The sequence below is a fragment of the Pollachius pollachius genome, assembly GCF_949987615.1.
Source record: "Pollachius pollachius genome assembly, chromosome: 3".
Classification (NCBI taxonomy): Eukaryota; Metazoa; Chordata; class Actinopteri; order Gadiformes; family Gadidae; genus Pollachius; species Pollachius pollachius.
Genome location: NC_136936.1, coordinates 1,803,750 through 1,816,249, shown reverse-complemented (window position 1 = coordinate 1,816,249; position 12,500 = coordinate 1,803,750). Strand labels below are relative to the sequence as shown.

At 53.7% G+C, this 12,500-nt stretch overlaps 2 protein-coding genes across 2 annotated transcripts in view; one reads left to right on the top strand and one right to left on the bottom strand.

The window, feature by feature from the left end:
• Nucleotides 1–3,982, top strand: part of ttc9b (tetratricopeptide repeat domain 9B) — a gene marked incomplete at both ends in the record, with an annotated part of 21,242 nt that extends 17,260 nt beyond the window's left edge. The window contains 2 exons of the mRNA XM_079733704.1: nt 3,199–3,381; nt 3,888–3,982. Coding sequence (XP_079589830.1) covers nt 3,199–3,381; nt 3,888–3,982 — 278 coding nt within the window. The remainder of the gene's footprint in view (nt 1–3,198; nt 3,382–3,887) is intronic.
• Nucleotides 3,983–11,347: 7,365 nt separating this feature from the next.
• map3k10 (mitogen-activated protein kinase kinase kinase 10) overlaps nt 11,348–12,500 on the bottom strand; it is a gene marked incomplete at its 3' end in the record, with an annotated part of 33,549 nt that continues 32,396 nt past the window's right edge. Inside the window, 2 exon segments of the mRNA XM_079732367.1 lie at nt 11,348–11,471; nt 11,473–11,746. Coding sequence (XP_079588493.1) covers nt 11,348–11,471; nt 11,473–11,746 — 398 coding nt within the window.

Here is a 12,500-nt window from a genome sequence, read left to right as displayed (position 1 = left end):
GTGAAGGGGTGAGGTAGGGTGAAGGGGTGAGGTAGGGTGAAGGGGTGAGGTATGGTGAAGGGGTGAGGTAGGGTGAAGGGGTGAGGTAGGGTGAAGGGGTGAGGTAGGGTGAAGGGGTGAGGTAGGGTGAAGGGGTGAGGTAGGGTGAAGGGGTGAGGTAAGGTGAAGGGGTGAGGTATGGTGAAGGGGTGAGGTAGGGTGAAGGGGTGAGGTATGGTGAAGGGGTGAGGTATGGTGAAGGGGTGAGGTAGGGTGAAGGGGTGAGGTAGGGTGAAGGGGTGAGGTAGGGTGAAGGGGTGAGGTATGGTGAAGGGGTGAGGTAGGGTGAAGGGGTGAGGTATGGTGAAGGGGTGAGGTAGGGTGAAGGGGTGAGGTATGGTGAAGGGGTGAGGTATGGTGAAGGGGTGAGGTAGGGTGAAGGGGTGAGGTAGGGTGAAGGGGTGAGGTATGGTGAAGGGGTGAGGTAGGGTGAAGGGGTGAGGTATGGTGAAGGGGTGAGGTAGGGTGAAGGGGTGAGGTATGGTGAAGGGGTGAGGTAGGGTGAAGGGGTGAGGTATGGTGAAGGGGTGAGGTAGGGTGAAGGGGTGAGGTATGGTGAAGGGGTGAGGTAGGGTGAAGGGGTGAGGTAGGGTGAAGGGGTGAGGTAGGGTGAAGGGGTGAGGTATGGTGAAGGGGTGAGGTATGGTGAAGGGGTGAGGTATGGTGAAGGGGTGAGGTAGGGTGAAGGGGTGAGGTAGGGTGAAGGGGTGAGGTAGGGTGAAGGGGTGAGGTATGGTGAAGGGGTGAGGTAGGGTGAAGGGGTGAGGTAGGGTGAAGGGGTGAGGTAGGGTGAAGGGGTGAGGTATGGTGAAGGGGTGAGGTAGGGTGAAGGGGTGAGGTAGGGTGAAGGGGTGAGGTAGGGTGAAGGGGTGAGGTAGGGTGAAGGGGTGAGGTAGGGTGAAGGGGTGAGGTATGGTGAAGGGGTGAGGTAGGGTGAAGGGGTGAGGTAGGGTGAAGGGGTGAGGTAGGGTGAAGGGGTGAGGTAGGGTGAACACCCCCAACCCACCCCCTCCCCCCCGCAAACCACCTTCACACACGTGGGTTCACCATGATCCCCCCCCACTCCTACCCACCTCAGCCCCCTCACCCTTCACTCCGTCTCCCCCCCCCCCCCCCGGGCCTCCAGCGAGTAGAGCCTGACACATGTTAACACACACACACACACACACACACACACACACACAGACACACACACACACACACAGACCCACATGGACACACACACACACACACACCGAGCGCTAACGGGGGAGTTAATTAAGGCCACAGCGGCTGAATGGGGGAGGGAGGGGGGAGACGAGGCTGTGGATCCAGTAATGGACTGGGAGAGAGGAACGATTCTGGAGATAAAGCTATGAAATGCCCGCTCTTCCCCCCGACACATCTATAAATACTAGGGTAGAATAAAGTAATAGAAGTCAGACGGAAAGCGGGTGTTTAATATGCCGTTGTTTGGCTGGATGTTTAATACACTGTTGAAGCCCATGCTGCCGGGGGTTTTAATACGCTGGTTCCTGAGGCTGTAAGACCTCAGCGCTCTCCGCTCTGTTTGTGACTTCAATGAGGAGAGCAGAACACAACGCCCGCGCCCAGACGCCCCCCTTGTTTGGTTGTCAACACCACAGATCCGTTCCCTCCCGCAGAAGGAGGTGACTCATTAAAATTCACCGCCAGTCGGTCGGTATTGTGGCGCGATATCCCCCCGTCCTCTCTTCAAAGCGCCATGTTTTAAATCCGTCTTTGAGACTTTACCTCCATCACCCTTATCACCGCGACGGGCCGTTCTTCCTTTCATGTGACTAAATATTCCTTTAGCTCGCTTCGCTTTTGTCGCAAAACGCCAGGCGTACCTTGACATCGTGTAACCCGCCTTCACCTTCACGATTCTCCGAAGTCTTCCTCCAACCACCCCGTTGAGAACGACGATGGGGCAGCCTGCATCACACTGATGAACAGTGTGTTTATTCAGATATGACTCTCATATTTACGTCTGTATCTTCATCATATTCATCCGAGTCATCCCTCATATATATCATGTATGGATCTATCGGTGGGATGGACTTAGTGTTATATGTAATATTAATAACATCATCATATCGCACAATGGCACTTAGCGTAGGACAATGCAGATATTTGAGCCTTCAGCTGGCATTTAACAGCTTAGCCTAGCTGAAAGCTCTGTGGGGGGGAGGGGATGGGTGTGTGTTTGTGTGTGCATGAGCGCGTGTCTGTGTCGGTCTTTGCTAATGATGTTATCCCGACCTTAGCTGATCTCCTGCGAATCGGAGAAGCTGAGAAACGATGCACTGGAGAAGTGCTTCCAGCGCAGATCTATAGATTGACGGCTGCAGAGAAACACACCGGGTGTCTGCTAAGTACCCCCCCCCCCCCGACTGGAGGCTTGTTTACCCGGTAGAGGTTAGAACTCAGCCAGTGGCCTCTGACTCTTACCCAGGCCCACTTCATCCGTTACATGGACTTTTACCTTTACCTTCCTCTCTCTCTCTCTCTCTCTCTCTCTCTCCCTCTCTCTCTCTCTCTCTCTCTCTCTCTCTCTCTCTCTCTCTCTCCCTCTCTCTCTCTCTCTCTCTCTCTCTCTCTCCTCTCTCTCTCTCTCTCCCTCTCTCTCTCTCCATCTGTGTTAGTCAGGGAAGCGAGGCTGAAGCCCCCTCCCCCCCCGCCTCGCTCTGGTTCTGAACAGCAGGTGTCTGGTTTAAATTAGGTCAATTTGTCGATTAAGAAGTTAATTGCATTGCAATTAGGGGCCGTGCTCAAATAATTGACCTAGAAAGAAAATACATGGGGACACACTCATGTGATGATATGTACACCCGCCACATGTGCACTTGTATGTACTTATTGTATGTTGTACGTCCTTGCAGTTAGCATTGTGTAGCGTCTTATCCTAGCTATCTCTGTTGTGTACGGGGAATGGGTTAACCTAGTGATTGTTAGTGCTTGGCGCTAACAATCAAAGAACCAAAAGTTCACAGAACGGTTCTGTGAACATCCTTACTGCACCGACAGTGATATATTGTTGTTTCTCTTTCTTCTAACAAATGTCCTTATTGTAAGACGCTAAACTCCCTGAATGTAAAAGTAACGATGATGATCACTCAGAATGACCCGCAGTCCATCCGTCCGTCCGTGCGTCCTTAGCCTGCCTGCTGCAGTCGGAGCTGGTGAACTACGAGCGGGTGAAGGAGTACTGCCTGAAGGTCCTGGACCACCAGAGGGACCACTTCAAGGCCATGTACCGCGCCGGCATCGCCTGCTACCACCTGGGCGACTACGAGCTGGCCCTGAGATACCTGCGGGACGCCAAGAACCGCGAGCCCTCAGGTAGAGAGAACAAACAGACACACACACACGGACACACACACACACACACACACACACACACACAGACACACACACACACTCACAGACACACAGACACACACGCACACACACAGACAAACACACACAGACACACACACACAGACACACAGACACACACACACACACACAGTCACACACAGACACACACGCACATACACAGGCACACACACACAGACACAGACACACACACACACAGACACACAGTCACACACACACAGACACACACACACAGACACACACACAGACACACAGACACACACACACAGACACACACACGCACACGAAAAGAAGAAAAAAACGTGCGGTATAAATGCGGTCCATTTATCACCATCACAAACACACATTCCCCTGGTGGAACACCGAGTGAAGCTTTCCCCCAGAGGGATGTGTTGTGTGTGAGGTGGTGGTCTGTGGTTCCTCCCCTGATCCCCTGATCTCCTCATCTCCTGATCTCCTGATCTTCACAGACACCAACGTGCTGCGCTACATCCAGCTGACGGAGATGAAGATGAACAAGAGCTGCCAGCGGGAGAGAGAGAGCGGGAAGGAGGCTCTTGGTTAACCCCTCCCCCCCCCCCCCTCCATCACCTCTGTCCCCCCCTCCCCCCCCTCCCCCCATAGCACAGCCTTGGGAGGAGACAGAGGTCGACAGCCAAGTAGCAACAGATACCAACTGCATGTCCACCTCTGTCTGCACATCTCCCCCCCCTCCCATGTCCTCTCTTACCCCCCCCCCCCCATGACTCTAGTATAGGCAGTCGAAGCAGCAACAAGCCCAGATTAACGACAAACCACACTAGGTGACAGAGATCTGTTCTATAATCATATCTACGACCGAGGAACGAGGGGACAAAGGACGGACCTCTGCTGAATCCTCTCTCTGCTCTCGCTCTGTATCTCCAGCTCTCTCTACCTGACCCCCAGCCAGTGGGGGCTAACGTGTGTGTGTGTGTGTGTGTAGGACGACCGTACGGCCTACCCCCTATCCTGACGCACGGCCCCCCTCCCACGCGCCTCCAGAGACCACGCCCCCTGCCCCCCGCCCCCATCATATCAAAGTGCTCGTTAGGAGACAGGAAGCTGCTTCTTGATACACCCGGCGGTCCTGCTTCGGTTCGTTCTTTCTGTGCCATCCTCTGTGTTCCTGACTGTTTTTGAAGGGCTAATTCAACACGTTCCCGGTCCACCGCCCCCCCCCCCCCCCCCCCCCCCCCCCCGAGTTCAGCCGGGCGTTAGCGCTCCTCAAAGCCCATTGGTTGTCCCGAGGAAACGTGGGGGCGCCCGCTGGCCTCCCGCGACGGGACAGACCGACACCCTCCCTCCCCACATCCACCTCCCCCATTGCTCCACGTAGCTCATGATGTCACCGGGCCCTACCGCGGTTCCCTGGAGCAGTGGCCAATCAGAGCGCCACACCAGAGTCGCTCTCTCAGCCCCGGTGGACACACCCCTCTGACTGGATAGGCTGAGACTCTCCAAGGACACGCCCCTCTGACCGGATAGGCTGAGACTCTCCAGGGACACGCCCCTCTGACCGGATAGGCTGAGACTCTCCAGGGACACGCCCCTCTGACCGGATAGGCTGAGACTCTCCAGGGACACGCCCCTCTGACCGGATAGGCGGACACTCTCCGGCCCTGACACACTCCCTGGCCTCTGGTCCATCAGCGTTGGAACCACTCCCACTCCACCAGAACCCGGTCGACGCGAGAACCCGGTCGACGCGAGAACCCGGTCGACGCGAGAACCCAGTCGGTCGACGCGAGAACCCGGTCGGTCGACGCGAGAACCCGGTCGGTCGACGCGAGAACCCGGTCGACGCGAGAACCCGGTCGACGCGAGAACCCGGTCGACGCGAGAACCCGGTCGATACGAGCGTGCCGTTTGAGATTGGGCCCCCCTACGCGTGTGTTTTGATAGAATCAGTGTCTGTGTTTGCTAAATGTTCTCCAACGCACTCCGACGCTCGGTGCGTCCGCGTGGCGGCCGAAGAAGACCCCGCGGCGGGCCGGGAGGGGGCCGTCCTCGGCGAGCTGTCCCGTAGCGCTCAGACACCGACCCCCCCGACCCCTGCACAGGCACTGTCCTTATGGCCCCCCTGGCTTCACGCTGTCGGCCTCAGAGCAGAAGCATGTCTGTCACCGCCCCACGCCGACGCCGTTGTCCTTGCATTACTTGCGTTGCGCTGGCCAGGCCGTCACCTCCATGGAGCAGGGGCCAGGGGTCGGAGGTCAGCTGAGGTCAAGAGGTCAGACCCCCCCCCCCCCCCCCCCCCAGACTGCAGGGCGAGGCAGGTTTAAGGTCCGAGGGGAACAATCAAAAGAAGATTGATTTTGAAACGTACAACTTCAAAGCCTGTCCTTATCTGCTGGGGACATGGTGAAGAGGGGGGGCGGGGGGCTTTAGGGTGTCGATGGGACCCGGGGGGGGGGGGCACTAGGACAGGGCCGTCCTCAGTGAGAGGGCTGTGGCTCCGTGTAAGCCCGCCGCTAGCAGGGGACCAGTCGGCTAGAGCATGGTGGTGAGGAAGTCGACTGTCAGGGAGCCTTCCTCTCTCTCCTGGCCCCGACTGGAGCTCTTCTCCTCTTCCTTCATACTTCAGTCTTCATCCCCTCCAGCTCTATCTGTCAGCCTCTTTACAAGCCTTCTTTGCTCTCCCCCTCTCTCTCTTTCTCTCCCTCTCCCATTCTCTCTCTCTGTCTCGCTCTTAATCTCTCTGTCTCGCTGTCTTTTCCCTCTCTCTTTCCTTTGTCTCCATCCCCCTCTATCTCTCTCCCTCTCGCTCTTAATCTCTTTCTCTCACTCTCTCTAAATCTCTTTCTCTCTCTCTCTAAATCTCTTTCTCTCTCTCTCTAAATCTCTTTCTCTCTCTCTCTAAATCTCTTTCTCTCTCTCTCTAAATCTCTTTCTCTCTCTCTCTCTGAATCTCTCTCTCTCTCTCTAAATCTCTTTCTCTCTCTCACTCTGTATCTCTCTCTCTCCCCCCCCTTTCTCTCTCCCTCTCGCTCCCTCTCTCTCTCTCTCTCTCTCTCTCTCTCTCCAGCTCACCCTCTCAAAATGTCTCCCTCGCTCTCTCTCCGTCTCTGAGGAGATAAATCAACAGAACAACATGACACCTGTGAGGACGGTTTCCATAGCAGCCAGGGCTGAGGGTGCTCATCCGTGGGGCCCCTGGGGGGGCCATCTCTGCCGTGGGGCCCCTGGGAGGGCCGTCTCCTCCCGGGGGCCCGGTCGCCGACACCAGTCTCTTGTTTTGTTTCCGTCTCCCTGTCTTTGTGTAAAGTCATCCTAGCTCAGAGCAACGGGTGTCTGTGGGCCCCGCGGGGCCCCGTAGTGACAAACAGCCCGCGCCCCGCCCCAGGGCCGGGGGGTCGGGCCCCCGTGGGTCCCGAGCGGACGGGAGCGCTCTGAGGAGCGGCCGAACGATATTCCGACCAACGAGAAGCACAACGAGGAGCGGGAGCGGGTCGGAGCGCTGGGAAGAGCTGTGCTTCATTTTGCTCTTTTTCCTTTGATGTCATTTGAAGTAAATGTTTGTCAAATGTCTAAAGTCGTTTTTTTGTGAATATGAAAAAAATATAATTGTACAAAAAAAATAACAAAACTTAGAAAAATTTACGGAATTGTGAAACGCTTTCGCTTTCACGACTTATTTTACGGAGCGAAGAGACGGAGGAAGCTAACGTTGCTATTAGCAGCTTTGTGTGTGTTTGTTGATGTTTCACCTGAGGGTCCTGACGTCATGTGACCTTTGACCCCTACGACGCAACCCCTGCCATCCGTCAAGGGCCAGGAAGCGGCCATTCACATGTCATGTGACAACAGGTTCCAAAGGGAATTTGAAAAGTGGGAATGTTCTCACTGCAACGGAGAACCAGGAGAACTCCCAAAACCCCCCTCCCCCCTCCCCCCCTCAAAGGACTGATTAGCTTCTCTCTCTTTGCCCGCGCTGATTAAGAGAGGGAGAGACTTCCTGACACGTGACTCCGTTCAGCCAATGGGAATGCTGCCTTGCCGCTTTTCCGAGGCCGTTTCCACGCTGAACAGACACTCTGCTTATCGAACCGCTAGCCTGGGAATGCACTGTCGATTGGGAAATGAAGATTATGATTAAAGTTTTAAAAAGAAAAAAAAGCTTGCGTGGTTTGTCGTTTGCTATGCTACTATACTTTAGAAACTTGAGGCTAATTTAATGTTAGCCTCAAGTTATGGTATTCCATAACGAAATGTAAAGATGTTATACAAAATATTCTGTTTGTCAGAAATTTTATCCAAAATATTTAGTGGGCTATATAATTATTGAAATTATTATTATTATTATTATTGTTATTATTATTATTATTATTATTATTATTATTATTATTATTATTATTATTATTATTATATTATTATTATTATTATTATTATTATTATTATTATTACTATTATTATTAATAATTAAATGTATGGTGTCAATCTCCCTTTTTATATATCTGAGTTACCCCTCAGGGGTAGGCAACATTGGGTATTAAAGAAAATGGTGCATGCATTATAATAATACGGAGCATATATTGACTGACAATGAAATGAATATAGTGATAAATAGACGAGCCCTTTGAACAGAATGTGCACCATTACTGTGCGTGCAGTGAACCGGGCTGATTCAGGTGAAGCGCTCCCCTTCAGTGACCCTTGTCTGACGGAGAGATGGACCGCACGACGCCGCCGTATGTGGGAGGTCAGCGGAGCACCAGCAGGGCAAAGCGTTTCTGTTGGACACCGTTCTCTCTCAGTCCTCCGACTCCCTCGTTCCGATTCCAGGCCGGTCGTCCTCTTTTCCCCCTCTTCTTTGTTGCTGCTTTTAATAGCATCGCCGCGGAAGAGAGCGGTTGCTAGGTAACTGTCTGGCGTCCCGAATACTGTTTGATTGGCGGTCACACTGACAGACACAGCGGTGAAGTGAGTGCCTAGAGCGTGTGTGTGTGTGTGTGTGTGTGTGTGTGTGTGTGTGTGTGTGTGTGTTTGTGTGTGTGCGTGTGTGTGTTCTGCTATGTTCCTATTAGTATGTTCATGTATTTTAACTGCCTATAGTAAAGCAACGTGTCTTTTTATATCCCTATATTTCAACGATCAAATATTGTGCCTTAAAGTCCTCAAATAAAAATTCCGCAAGATGGATTTATTCACAAAAACAGGTCGGCGACATATTGCTCAACCATCTGCTGATGCCCTCATCTTTCTGTGTATGGAGGATGGAGTTCCGGGGGCCTGTTTCCCTGTTGCTGAAGAGTGATCAGTGATCGGACGACATGACATCATAGGACCCTCTTCTGCCACCTAGAGGACACCTTGGGTCACTGCAGCTCCCTTTGTCAGGCCGGGGAAGAAGCACGTTTCGTCTTGGTGGAGCATCGCGTTCCCTGTGGTAATGTTCACTCTGCACTGCACGGAACCACAACTTTTAGCTCTCAGGGCGAAACTAAATCCAATTGCCCTACCCCCAAGAAAACACGCTGTGCACAGACGTCATTTAATTGCTCCTCCGGTTTTTATTGTGTCTTCCAGGGTAAATATTCATCGCATTTCACACTTTTTCCACACTAAATGTTGCGAATCCCCAGGCGGCTGTAGATCGCGGTTAACAACCAGTCGTTCCCTAAGTTTGGTCGTGATTTTACAGGTATTGCAATAAGGAATATATACACATTACCTGGAGAGGGAGCTGTAAATAACAATGATTAATTTTCTTTCTTTAATAACAATTAATTTAATAAATACTCTGAGTGTTCCGTACCACACGAGGAGAACGAGATTTTGGCTCATCCTTCCACCAATGGGATTGTCCTCATCCCATACAAATACAAATATCAACAACCTGCCTGCACACAGAAATCCATACGTCTCTACACTCACACATACACTCAACCAGAGACAAGCACACAGTCAAGTAGAGACCGTCGCAGCCTAGAATATCTTTACAGTTAAATAGAAACATTAGCAGTAGTACATTTTCTCCAAGCAGTGGTCCGTAAGAAGCGCCTCAGCTAGTCTTTTCACAAAAGAAGCAAAGGTCAACGCTCCGACTCTGGTGGTCTATGGCTGGTGAACTCATGTCTGCTCCCACAGACAGACCAACTCCCTGCTCCTCAAAGTCCACTCGAGTCCCAGACGGTGGCTTCAGGGAGAAGAGCTCCCAGAACAGTCCCCTGTGGAGGGGAGGTCGTGCTCTTCTTATCAGTAGTACATCGCACTCCTTATTGCAGACTGGACCTTCAGGGCCACCGTAGTTCATTTGATGTTCTCGGTGGAGCCCTGTCCTTAGGACGGAGGGATTCTCTACCGCCACTGGGATAACGAACCAAGACATCTGGTTGTCAAAATGTTCAGGATTACAAAGGGATAAAAACTGAGTAGTAGCAAGTCAAAATCTTTTTTTTTTACGTGTACAGAAAATTGCTCACTCCTGAAAACGTGCGCTGAACTCCCGGCCCACACAGCAGAAGGCTGTCTTGTTCCCTTATAGGCACGCTGTCCAGGTATTGACACTGGACAGCACACACACACACACACACACACACACACACACACACACACACACACACACACACACACACACACACACACACACACACACACACACAGACACACACACACTGGGCCTGACACATCAGTACAAAGGCTCTGCCATCAGCCTAGCATTGAGAAAATAAACTCTTTTCAACTGTACAACACAAAAATTCATAACTTACACACCAGTGCTTTGGAGAGAAAAAACAAAATGGATGGCTTCCCTTTTCCCTTGTCTCGGTCCTCTAGCGACGAGGGGGAATGGAACCGACACACAGCGATGGAACACAGGGTTAGGGTTCCGCTAAAGGCAGGAACCGCCCCCGAAGCAGACGCGACGTGGAACGACTAAAGACGACGGACCGGATCCAGAAGAGGAGCAGGTGGAGGTCTGGCGGTCAGACTCATGGAGGACCGAGGGGCTGCTGGGAGCTACTGGGACCAGTTCAGACGTCATGGAGGACCGAGGGGCTGCTGGGAGCTACTGGGACCAGTTCAGACGTCATGGAGGACCGAGGGGCTGCTGGGAGCTACTGGGACCAGTTCAGACGTCATGGAGGACCGAGGGGCTGCTGGGAGCTACTGGGACCAGTTCAGACGTCATGGAGGACTGAGCGGCTGCTGGGAGCTACTGGTACGACGCTACGATGGAAACGTGCAAAATATGACCAAGGCCCCTCACAGCGAGGGCCCTAGGGGGCGGAGCCTCAGGGAGACGCCTCCCTCGTCCATGTGGAGGTCAAATTACGTGTGACTTCTAGGGTTTACGGCGGGAGACTGGTCGGAACGAACCAACACCAAGGCGGACGGAGGGGTGGGAGAGGACTGGAGACGGGAACTCATGGAGAACTCATGGGGAACTCATGGAGAACTCATGGGGAACTCATGGAGAACACATGGAGGACTCATGGAGAACACATGGAGGACTCATGGGGAAGTCATGGAGAACTCATGGGGAACTCATGGAGAACTCATGGGGAACTCATGGAGAACTCATGGGAACCTTGGTTGCCTTTGGAAGCTGAGGTCTCAGCTGATGAAGGAGGTTTGATACATGACGGGCGGCCGTGAACCCGGAGCAGAATGAGTGACAGGGCAACGATTTGACTGCCCCCCCCCCCCCCCCCCCCCCCCGATGCCCTTAGCGGTTCAGTCGCAGGACCCTAAGGGGATCTCAGGCTTTAAGGGGAAGCGGGCCTTGTTTGAGGGTTGCTTAGAAAAGTGTGCTTACGGAGCGGCCTTCAGGAAGTACACGACAGGAGGACAACGACCGGAGGCCCTCAGGGTTCAACGCCCGGAGACCTCCCCCGGAGACCCCCCCACTGGAGACCCCCCCAGGAAACCCCCCCCAGAGGTCCCCCTGGCTCCGTGGGCACGTCTCCTAGGTGTACTGCGGTCCGAGCAGGGAGGCCGGCTCCAGCGTCCCCACCAGCGGCGCCGTGGCGTCCAGGTCCTGGCCCTCCATGTCCATGTCCATCAGGCTGGGTCTGGGGGGGGGGGGGGCCGTCCCCGGACCCCAGGGGGCTGTCGCTGCCCGGCGAGGAGCTGAGGGTCCGCGACAGGGAGCCCAGCTTCCAGGGGTCGGGCCGGACCCGGGCGGGCGTGGGGCGCGGCCGCGGCGCGAACGCCAGCGTCTTGGGCCTCTCCAGGGGGTTCGTAAGGCAGTGGGGGTCCGGGGCCGGGCCGGGGGGCGGGGGAGCCGGGGCCTTGCGCCGCTGGACCACCGGGAAGACGGTGGGGGGGTCCGGGAGGCGGGGGACGTCCGGGGCCTCGCGGGGACCTGGGGGGGAGACAGAGGGTCCGGTCAGTTACAGTCTGGCAGGGCGGTGACACCCCCAAACCGAGACCCTGAGCAGGGCTAGACTCCCCGAGTCTGTCCCCTTATGCCCTTACTGTATGTTGTCCTGCCACTTAAAAATAGTACCTAGCATGGTTTAGCATCTTAACCTAGCTACCTCTGTTGTGTACGGGGAACGGGTTAACCTAGTGATGGTTAGCGCTCGGCACTTGGTTCTATCAACATCCTCACTGCACCGACAGATATATTGTTGTTTCTCTTTCTTCTTCTTTAAATGTCCTTATTGTGAGTCAGTTTGGATAAAAGCGTCTGCTAAACGCCCTGAGTGTGGATGTTAATCTAAGGGTCTAAACGCCCTGAGTGTGGATGTTAATCTAAGGGTCTAAACGCCCTGAGTGTGGATGTTAATCTAAGGGTCTAAACGCCCTGAGTGTGGATGTTAATCTAAGGGTCTAAACGCCCTGAGTGTGGATGTTAATCTAAGGGTCTAAACGCCCTGAGTGTGGATGTTAATCTAAGGGTCTAAACGCCCTGAGTGTGGATGTTAATCTAAGGGTCTAAACGCCCTGAGTGTGGACGTTAATCTAAGGGTCTAAACGCCATGAGTGTGGACGTTAATCTAAGGGTCTAAACGCCCTGAGTGTGGACGTTAATCTAAGGGTCTAAACGCCCTGAGTGTGGACGTTAATCTAAGGGTCTAAACGCCCTGAGTGTGGACGTTAATCTAAGGGTCTAA